This window comes from Gossypium raimondii, chromosome 12 (assembly GCF_025698545.1).
Source record: "Gossypium raimondii isolate GPD5lz chromosome 12, ASM2569854v1, whole genome shotgun sequence".
Taxonomy (NCBI): Eukaryota; Viridiplantae; Streptophyta; class Magnoliopsida; order Malvales; family Malvaceae; genus Gossypium; species Gossypium raimondii.
The window spans coordinates 11,624,847-11,636,766 of record NC_068576.1 but is presented as its reverse complement, the minus strand read 5'-3'; the positions used below and the strand labels follow the sequence as shown (position 1 = coordinate 11,636,766).

At 32.1% G+C, this 11,920-nt stretch overlaps 1 protein-coding gene across 1 annotated transcript; it reads left to right on the top strand.

The window, feature by feature from the left end:
• The first annotated feature begins 1,066 nt into the window (after positions 1-1,066).
• LOC105763295 (UDP-glycosyltransferase 72E1) lies at positions 1,067-2,648 on the top strand. Its single transcript, XM_012581476.2, has one exon. The coding sequence runs from the start codon at positions 1,136-1,138 to the stop codon at positions 2,567-2,569; it is 1,434 nt and encodes a 477-aa protein (XP_012436930.1). The 5' UTR covers positions 1,067-1,135; the 3' UTR covers positions 2,570-2,648.
• The last annotated feature ends 9,272 nt before the right edge of the window (positions 2,649-11,920 follow it).

Below are 11,920 nucleotides of genomic sequence, written 5' to 3'. Positions count from 1 at the left end.
GCACCCTCTCATGCTCGTAAACATATATATTAGTATGATTTTTTATCACGCTTCGCGTTGAATTAATTGCTTTTTTTTTACTAAAATATAGAGTAAAATTTGAAGATTAAAATATACTTTAAGTCTCTTTACTCTTCGTGTATTTAGAATTTAATCTTCATACTTTTATTTTTAAGAATTTAGTCCCTTTACTTTTTGAATTTAAAAATTCAAGTCTAATTGTTGGCACTTATTAAATTCTTTTGTTAATTTCACTTGAGTGGTAGTTTAAAATTAGAGGAAAAAACTTACATAATAGCCATGTAACAAAGAAAAACAAGCATCACAATTATAATGAATTTAATAAATAATTTTAACCATTCTTAAAAGTTACATAATTTTAATCTAAATAAAAGATTTAGGCTATCAATGAAAATGTAAAAGTTGAGTTGTAAAAAGATTAAATTTAAGCCGACCTAATAAAATTTTATGATTGTTATAAACTATAAAAGAAAACTTTGCACGTTCATACATTGCCACATTTACTCTCTCGCTCTCTCTCAAAATAAGATGCGAGCAATACGTGCCTAGGTAGGAAGGTCCAAAGCGCTTATATATAGGTTATAGATCATAGATATTAATGCATAATGAGCCAAACATTTATTTATTTTTATTATAGATAGTAATGCATAATAAGCCAAACATTTATTTTAAAATAAATCAAATTAAAAATTGAAATAAAACAAAACCAAATAAAAATGCCACATGCCATGTGACTTGAAAGTAAAAAGATGATACTAATAAAAATGGGAATTATATAATACGAATGTTTAAATTAAATTTTTATTGTTTAAAATAAAAATTTAATAATTAAATGATTATTTATAGAATTTATCCTATTTTTATATTCGGTCATGTTGATTTAAATAACATTAAATTCGGAAGTTTTCCATTTTTTTTTTATTAATCGAGTTTGAACGGGTTGGATCCCATTTTTGCACTCTCTAAATCCTATAATTACCTATGACGAATGAACTGGACCTCCTATCTATAAATAAGACACCAACGAATGCAGTGCACCGCCATTCTTAAACTTACCCCATCTTAACTGCTTCTCTTCCGTTAGTATCAAAGTTAGTTTGCGGACCAGCATTCCATGGAAACCACAAAGTCTCATATAGCTCTCCTTGCAAGCCCTGGAATGGGACACTTGATCCCAGTGCTTGAGCTTGCCAAACATCTTGTTTCCCATCAAAGCTTCAAAGTTACTGTCTTTGTTGTGGCAACCGACCATGCCTCACTCGCAAACACCCATCTACTTCAATCACCAGCAGACTCTGGTGATCTCCTTGATATTGTTTTACTCCCTTTTATTGACGTTTCCGATATAGGTGGACCCTCTGTTTCGTTTATAGCAACAATAGTGACAACGGTGCTACGGTCTATGCCGTTTCTCAGATCTGAAATCTCTAAGATGGAGTTTCGTCCCACAGCTCTAGTTGTGGACTTGTTCGGAACTGATGCTTTGGAGATTGCGGATGAATACAATATGTTAAAGTTCGTATTCATAGCTTCTAATGCATGGTTTCTTGCAGTTATGTTGTGTACTCCGGAGATTGATAGGAAAGAGATCGATGAGCATGTTAAGAACCGTAAGCCACTGCACATTCCGGGTTGCAAGCCCATTAAGTTTGAGCATAATCTCGACGTTTTTTTCATGGATACCAACGATCCATTTTACCAAGGATATGTTGAAGCAATCAATAAAATGTCTTTGACTGATGGCATTTTGGTGAATACTTGGGATGAACTTGAACCCACAACTCTTAAAGCCTTGAGAGAGACAAAGAAGGTACCCATTTACCCCATCGGTCCACTGGTGAGACCAATTGAAAAGTCGGTTTTTGGTAACGAAATACTAGCTTGGCTCGATAAGCAACCGAAACAATCAGTTATTTACGTGTCGTTTGGGAGCGGCGGAACCTTATCTGCCCAACAAGTTAAAGAGCTAGCTTGGGGGCTGGAGCTTAGCCAACAAAGGTTTGTTTGGGTGCTTCGTCCTCCTACTGAAAATGATGCAGCAGGGACCTTTCTCGCTTTGGGAAATGGATCTGATGCCACCCTAGATTACTTGCCTGATGGGTTTCCGGCTAGGACCCAAGATCGAGGGCTACTAGTCCCTATGTGGGCACCCCAAGTCGAAGTATTGGGTCATCCGTCGATTGGTGGGTTTTTAACCCATTGTGGGTGGAATTCAACCATGGAAAGTATAGTCAATGGGGTGCCGATGATTGCATGGCCGCTTTACGCTGAGCAGAAGATGAATGCTTCGATGTTAACGGAAGACATTGGAGCAAGCATTCGAGTGATGACGGTGGAATCAGATGCAGCGGTCGGGAGAGAAGAGATAAGATCGGTGGTTAGAAAAATATTGGTGGATCGTCAAGGACGAAACATACGATCAAGGATTAAGGAGCTAAAAGATAATGCGGCAAATGCATTGGCCAAAGGTGGTTCGTCTTATAATTCCATGTCCCAATTTGCAAACATCTGTATTCAGCACCTGAAAACAAAGGCATCTGGGGCTTGATCATGTTTTAATGTTTTAAATAAACACATATGTCATGTACGTATAAATCATGAACATGAATAAATTGGTTTAAGGTGAATTCTGGTAAGTTTATAGTTGAACCCAATACTCCTTTTTGAACTTTTTCTGTCCAGTTCAAAACTTTACAAGGTGAATAGGAATCCAATTCAAGCCCCATTCCGTACTCTATTCCAATGAATGACCCATTCTTTTCTTTTTACATCCGAGGCTGTATTGACCATCTGAGGAGACCAAAGAATGCTATCACGGGTCTCCAACGAATAGTGAAATATACTTTTTTACCCTCGCCAAAAACATGTAAGAAACCTGAAGAAGAAAGGAGATAATAGGGGATGAGGGAAAGGGAGAGGGAGCCGACTAACCCCCCAAATAGTGATGCCGGAGCACAATTCACTGGAAAACAAAAGTAGAACTTTAAAAAAATTCATAAAAATAAACATATTTCTCAAAATACAAGCATGAAAAAAATCTTAAAAATAAATGAGAAATATCCTAGAATTTTAGTTAAAAGAAGTTTTTGGTGACGTAGATTTTCAAATTTTGCGGAAAGAACAACAAATGAAGGAGAAAGGCATACTAAACAATCAGACCCTATTAAGAGAGAAAAGGTTGAGAGAGATGAGCATATGGGTTGGTAGTGTTTTTAAAAAATGATAAGATTAAAAAACAAGATGAATAAAGATGATAAATAAAATGGGGGAGAAAATGAACGAGAGAGAGTTGAGAGATCACATATCCCCAAATTATAACTTCATTCTAAATTGAACTCAAACTTCGTAACTCTATTTTTTTTTATTTCAAATTTATTTTTCTTTATATTTAATTAATCAACCTAAAAATTGAAAAAAAATATACTCTCAAACCATCCTCTAATGGAACTTTAACCGTGGCTATTCAGGTGTCATCTCCATCCACGGCACCTCCAAATGATAACCCACATCTCTTCTTTGCCTTTGCCTATTTCTTTTCTCTAAAAATCAAGTCCAAATTGCTCAAATTAAATCATGAACTCTAATCTTTCTTTCAACCGATCACCATTAGATCGATTTGGATTTGCACTATGTTGTCTCTCCCTCTCCTCCACCTCTCTACAGTTGGGATTGGTTAGCAAACCACTAAAACCCTTCCTTTTCAGGGTTTAACTTTGGGAAACACCAATACATAAAAACTTAAGGAGGAAGTGATGGAGAGGAAGACAAGTGGTGGGTTCATGTTTGAAGAGAGAGAAAATTTAGACTATGTGAGAAACTAAGGTTTTAAGGTAAGATTTCATGAATTAGTAATTAATATCATGTTTATTACAATTATTAGAGCATGGAAATGTTGTGAAACAAGTATATTGATTTCCTATGTTTGATAATATTAATATGGAAATAAAGAGAAAGACAAGGAATAACATGGGAGAGGTGTAGACAAAGGGAAACAATTAGACAATGCTTCAAGAAGTCTAATTTAGGGTCTATTTGATTGCCAGTAAAATGTTTTCCTAAAATGATTTCTGGAAAATGTTTTACTTTTCTGTAAAATGATTTACTGGAAAATATTTTCTGGTGTTTGATTGAATCTTTGTAAAATATTTTCATTGTTTATGATTTCCGAAAATATTTTCCTAAAAGTTGTTTTTACATATATTAATATATATTAATAAATTTTTATATTTTAAATTATTTTTACATATATTGCAATGATTTATTTATAATAATACTTAATTATTAAGCTACAATATTGATCGTTATAAATTGAAAAAAAAACTAATACCAAATAAATTATTTGTAATTGTGTGAAAAAAACAAGTATTGAATAATTATACACAATGAGTTGTGATTAGGGAACAAGGCCCAGTTTTTGTTACTGCCTTTAGTCCCCTTTGCATGATCATCACTGCAGCTCTGGGATCTTTTATATTAGCAGAGAAAGTTCACTTGGGAAGGTATTTTACTTCATCATTTTACACCTTAGATTTTCCTTTCCATTTAGCATTATTCACTCATGTAAATTTCTTTTGTTTTTTCCCAGCATAATAGGAACTGGAATCATAATCTTTAGACTCTACACTGTGCTATGGGGCAAAAGTAAAGATCAGAAGAACTCAACAGCAACAGAGAACGGTAAAATCCAAGAATTGCCAATCACTGACGGTTCTAAATCGACCAAGTTGGAGGATAGCATGGAATTACCTGCTACGGTGTTGAAGATTCCAGTTGAGAGTCAATTAACTAGAGAAACATGAAACAATGACTGTAGAATTGCAGCCAAGTTTTTTTGAAGCTATAATATAGTGATTTATTTATCTAAATCTAATATCTTCCTCTAAATGGACTCTTGAGTGTTTTGTTAGAGAATAAACCAATTGTCGGGCTTTTAAAGCTTTTTAAGTTAAAGGTTCTTCACTGTACTATGCTACAGTTTTTGTCTATAAATATAATTTTGCTTTTACAAGGATATTGTGCTTACCTGTTATTGATAAAGCTATATTCATACGATAAAATTTATCAAAGATTGTAGAAGTTATATAGCATACGAATGCATGATGGGTGCTAAAGTTTGTAATTTTGTATTGATGTGGTTGGTTTATGTGGGTTGGCATGACTGTGTTTTATAGGCAGTACAAATGCACTGGACCAGGGGCAAGCTTTGCAGGTAGGGTTTCATGGTCAAGAGAACTTACAAATGAAGAAGCCAAACCTTTTCTTTCTCTTAAAAAGAATCATCCTTAATAGCGAAAATTGAAAGAGAAGACATAACTATCTCTTTGCTAACTGATTTGGCCATGAAAGTATCCAAATTACCCATTTTCCAGTTAACCCAGAAACTGATTTTAATGGTATAGTATGGTATCAAAGGAAGCCCTCTTCTCTTTGCATCAAATACTAACCCAGAAACTGATTCACAAAACTATGGACAAGAAATAAAATAAAAAGATAAAAAATTTGCAGAAAACACATCTGCTACAAAAACTTGCAGAAATCAACAGATCCTCTACAAACCAAACTCGAGCAGAAGAAACCCCTAACCTAGAGCTTGGAATTTTACCTTCAATAAACCAGCAGAGGTGAACCAGCATGCTGACGAGGCAAGCAAAGAGAAGAGGTGAACTAGCAGAGATGATGAGGCTACAATCAATAGGGTGAAGAGAGTGAAGAGAAGAGCTGTGGAAAGGGTGAAGAGAGGAGCTGTGGAAATGGTTTCAAGGGTGAATAGATGAGCCAAGGAAAACGTCTTACCGATTTCTAAGGGATAAGACATTTTCCGGAAAGATGAGATGATTTTACCCGTGTTTTGGAAAATGTTTTCCTTAGGAATTCATTTTCCAACAATCAAACACCGTAAAATGTGGAAAGCCAATTCCGAAAAATATTTTCCCCCTATCAAACAGACCCTTAGCTAAAATTGTAACACCCATAACCGCTTCCGTCGTCGGATTAGGGTTACGGAGTATCACTATACATTTTAGAACATTCAGTAACAATAGTATCCAGTTCAATAGAATAATTAACGATATTTATTTTTTAAAATAATTCAAATCGAAGTAAACATGTACTTATGGACCCTAAATCAGGCTTACAAGGCCTTAAAATTAGTTTGGGAACAAATAGAGACCAATTTGAAACAAATCAGAATATTTAAGGAAAATTTGTAAAATTGCAAAACATGGGTCACACGGCTATGTGGCCAGACCGTGTGACATGATCCAGTCTGTGTGGTGCCGAGCACGACCTTACCGCTACCCGTGTGTCAGATCATGTACCTTTCGAAATGACGTCACACGGTCGTGTCACTGGCCATGTGCTAGCCCGTGTAATATTTGATGTTGGGTCATACAACCATGTGTCAGCATGTGTGAAAATTGCACCTAAAAACACTCAGGGCGCATGCCTATGTGGGACACACGGCCATGTGACAGCCCATGTCCTAGACCGTGTCTACCTAAAATTTACCTAAATCATGTTTCTTTCTTCACCCATATGCATAAGTACTTAAACATATTGAAACATACAATCCCATAGGTCATTAAACACCTTCAAATACATTCAACTCCTATAAACACAATCAAGCTAAGTATCTAATCAATGTGCCATCATTGACACCACAATATTTCATAACAATTCACTTCCATAATTGTATATACAAGTCACAACTTACACATCAAAATCTTACCTCCATTTCATTTCATACCATAACTCAACATAATATCATTGTATTTTTAATGTTTGACCAGCAACTCAACTTAGGTGAAACATGCATATTTTCATAGTTATTCAAATACAACATCACAAGCTCAAGTGTAAACTTGCACAAATTCAAGAACTGATACCACATCTCAAAAAGGGGTCTTATGACATACTATATAAGCCATACAAAATTAAAATCTACCAAAGATTTCTAGATAGTGTGATTTCTCGTGTTGATCTGATCCTCGAAGTCCACAAAAAATGTAATCTACAGAAATAAACCAAATACAGGTAAGCTTACGTAAAGTTTAGTAAGTCTGTCGATTGAACGATAACGCTTATCAAATCAAACATAAATAATAATTCAAATGAAGGTTAATGAATAGAGTTCCTGTCAATCATAACTTCATAATATTTAAAGCATTATTTCAGTTTTCGTGTCCAATCATCGGTACAGAAAATCTTATTTAGTATAATCAATGGATAATGCTCGTTTGAGCAATTATTCAGTAGAATTAGTAGATATTGCTCGTTTGAGCACTTCAGTAGAATCAGTAGACATTGCTCATTTGAGCACATTCAGTAGGATCAATAAATATTGCTCATTGAGCACTTTCAATATAATCAGTAAATATTGCTCGTTTGAGCACTTTCAGTAGAATCAGTATTCTTTTTTTTTTCTTTTTCAAGATCATACCATTATACAATCTAACATTTAAGAAAATTATATTAACAAAGAATATAAAAATTATTAGAAGTATAAATAAACGTACGAACTTACAGGATTGATTTGCAGTAATGGCTCAAAGCATCTTAATCAGTGATCAACGTTATTTCAATTCGTTATTTCCATTTCAATTACACACATCAATATAATTCAACAACATTATGCAATTAGGTTTATATAATACATTTATAAATGTACTAAAATTAAACCAAACGAACTTACTTGACTAAATTGCAGCAATGACAAAGGTATAAGGACTATTCGGTAATTTTCTCTTTTCCTCGGTTTTCCACTCTTTCTTGATCTAAAATAATATTTTCATCCAATTAACTAATTCCAACAGTAAAATTAAATATTTTTATGCAATTAAGTCCTTTTAGCCATTTTTACGAAATTATCCCCAATATTTTACTTTTATGCAATTTAGTCCTTAAGCTCAAACTTGCAAATTAACCAATTTTAACTAAATTTAATTTCAGCCGAATAGTGTAACACTCCACTACAGTCCGCACTTGTTGTTATTTCACATCAAGTCCTTGTAATTTTATCATTTTAACAATTTAGTCCTTAAACATTAAAATTACTAAAATTACTCTACAAAATAGTCCTATCTAAGAACCAAGCTTAATAATTTACCACAAAACTTGAAGAACAACTTAAATTCATCAATGGCATAATCTAAAATGTTTAACAATATTACAAATTAGTCCCTTGGTTAGCTAAATTAAACTAATACGAGCTCAAAAACATAAAAATTACTAAAAACGGGCGAGATTTACTCACCAAATTAAAGAACCCTAGCTTGGCTGAAGCTTGTTCTTCTCTTCCATGGTGTATTAGGTTCTCCACCAAGAAGAAGAAAGGAAATTCTTGATATTATTATTTATTTCTTTAATTTTTTTTGAAGTTACTTTTTAACCTGTTACAAGATTAACCTTTTAATAAAACATATAAAATTACCAAATCATGTCCATAAATGTCCATAATATATAAATATGGTATAATTATCATCTAAGAAAGGTTTAATTGCATAATTGGTCATTCAATTATTTTTAAATTTCAACTAAACAAACTTAATTTCAATTTAGCCATAAACTAATTAGGACTAAAAGAGCAAATAGCCCAAAAGTTAGTGGATTAATCATATCCACCATCGCTTGGACTTTTTGACCATGTTTTAATTACCATTTCGATCCCTTTACTATTTTAAATCTATAGCAAGTAACTTTTATCTCTTTTACAAATTAATCTTTTACCGTAATTAAGCAATAAATAATCAAAATTATTGGATCAAACTTCAATTCACATATAATACGACTATGGAAATATTTAATAAAAATATTTACAGCTTTAAATTACTTAAACGAGGTCCTAATACCTCATTTTCAATAACCACTTGCCTTTTGAACTGAACCACTTATACTAACTTTTAATTCAATTAGTTAAAATCCTCAAATTAAAATTCATTATAAAAATTATTATTGACTTGTATAATTTAAATACTAATTATACAACATACTCCTCGGACCACTCCTTGGACTTGTGGTCCCAAAACCACTATTTTTGACACCACTAAAAAACGGGCTTTCACAAAAATTATATGTACTTAAGAATTATTTTTTACTTTATTAGATTTACAATTTATATACTAATGAACTTATAATGTCATGAATTTATGTACTTGTAATTTAATATGTATGAAAATAATCCATGGAAATGGTAAATGAATGTGATTAATGTTTATGTGAATATAAGTGAAAAAAAAAGGGGGTTAAATTGTAAATGTTGAAAAGTTATGTGTGAATGTGAAAGTATGAAACTTGATTGTGCTTGTGATGAAAGTGGAATTTGTAATAATGTAAAAGCCCTTGTAAAGTAGTATTGAACTTGAGGGATAAAGATGACATGTAATTAGGAATATTATAGCGCACTCATGAATATAGCATTCTAATGCTCCTAAAACTAGCACTTTAGTTCTTCTAAATTTAGCACTTTGGTGTTCCCGATTTAGCACTTATGTGCTCTTGTATTTTTTATTTCATTTTGTATATCCTCTTTTTCACTCGAGTCTACAATTGGCGAAATTGATTTATACATGAATAGTGTGTGGATGATAAAAGTACAGTAAGTGGAAAAATGTACATTAATCTTATTGCTATAGTGTACTCTATATATGGCTAAATTCCATGGCCATATTTAAGAGTTTATTATTTGTTAAAATAGTTAATTAAAATCAATGGTAAGGTTTGAATTTTTTAGTACTTACTAAGCTTTAGTAAGCTTAACGCGTGTTTTCAACGTGTCGGTAAAGATCATTTTGAAGGTAGATTTTAAAGTGGCCCTTATCATGAAGCAAGGATTTGAAGAGTGTGGAACTTAAATTTTGTTGTAACTTAGTGGTTCTAAAACTATGATCTTGCATGTCTCTTAGCATTTTGTACCTTGGGATATACAATGAAGTACATGAAAATTTAGCATACTTTGAGATCTAAGATTGTTAGATGTGTTAAGGAAAGGTTGATGATAGTCTAAACTTGGTTTTAAAAGTTTTACATTTATCATGGGTAATATATTTCCGATGTCGCAACATCCAACCTTCAATGTTGCAACATTGAACATGAAGTGGAGTAATTTGTTTTCGATGCCGCAATATCCGACCTTCAGTGTCGTGACATTAGCCAATATCACGACATCCAACCTTTAATGTCGGAACATTGGAGTTATAAGAGTAATTTGTTCTTGTTTTCGAAACATCAGGAGATCAATGTTACGATACCAGACTAATGTCACGACATCCATTTTCAAATGTTGCGACATTGACCCTATTTGCCCTATTTTGTCTTGATTAAGCCTAAAATGACCCCCGTTTGTAACCAAACTTCAAAGTAAGCCTACAAATGACTTGAAAAACTTTAAAAGAGTCAATTTATGTTAAAAGTAAATTCTTGAAGCTGATTCTCGAATTAAGTTACCTTTAGTGTCCAATTGTGACATCCATTGTTGGTGGTGTACTGGTTTGTCCCGGGTAAGGGGTGTTACAAATTAATTTTAGTAGGAGCATATTTTTTTTAAGTTGATAGAAAAAATAGTTTAGACTAGGTTCTTTAACATGTTGTTGATGTTTTACAATGAGTGTTCTTTTTGTTGTAAATGTTAAATGAACTAGTGTTTTGAGTAATAAGGTGTTTGGACTTATCTTTATAACTTCTTTAGAGGTTTTTATATGAAATAAAAGTTACATTGGTTGAGAAAACAAAAATATTACATGGTAAAACTTTTAAATAACAATGCAAATGAAAGAGGGGATTGAAGCCTGGCTTGCACCCTCTCATGCTCGTAAATATATATTAGTATGATTTTTTATCATGCTTCGCATTGAATTAATTCTTCTATGCTAAATTATAAAGTAAAATTTGAACGTTAAAATATACTTCAAGTCTCTTTACTTTTCATGTATTTAAAATTTAATCTCCGTACTTTTATTTTTAACAACTTAGTCCTTCTAGTTTTTGAATTTAAAATTCAAGTCTAATTGTTAACACTATTAAATTCTTTTGTTACTTCCACTTGAATGGTAGTTTGAAAATTAAAAAATACTTACATGTTAACCATGTAACCAAAAAAAAAAAGCATTGCAATTTATATTAATTTAATAGATAATTTTAACAATGAAGGATTTGGGCTATCAATGACAATGTAAAAGTTGAGGTACCAAAACAAAACTTTAACACATTCATACTCAGCTACATTACACACCTACACATACACTCTCTCTCTCTCTCTCAAAAAGTTCATATATAGTTGAAATAACCTTTCAACTAGAAATAACCTTTTTATTCTTGGGCACTTGTTAACATAGAAAGGAAATGATAGTAAAATAATAAGATAACCATCACATATAAATATGTAAATTATTTGGATGACAAATACAGATGTAAAAGTGAAAACGATATTATGTGAAATTAAAATATAAAGATTAAATATCAAATGCGAGCATGTGGAGAAATTGAAACTATAATTTTACAATTAACCTATAATGACTAAAAAGAGCAAAAAAAAAATTGCATGTCACTAGTTATTCCAAATGGTTAGCATAATTAATAATTTTGATAGCTAATGTGTATTTAAAAATAAAAACATACCAACCTATGATACCAAAATAATTTTTTATAAAATGGTATTTTAAAAAATCCTTTTAAAAATTCACATAAAAATTTAATGAAATAATTAGCAATATTAAATATTTGGACTAAATATTATAAAGAATAAAAATCAAATTATATAAATTTAGATTAAATGTAACAGCCCGCCCGGTGAAGTCTTACTATCCGATTACTGTTTATTGAAATTTAATGTTTAGAGTATATTTTGAGTGGGTAAGGCATTAGTTTTGAGTAAGTATAAGATTCTATAAATGCGCCAACTGGCTAA

What these genes read in the sequence shown, in the direction of transcription:
- LOC105763295 (XM_012581476.2), top strand. Translation starts at nt 1,136, where the DNA reads ATGGAAACCACAAAGTCTCATATAGCTCTCCTTGCAAGCCCTGGAATG.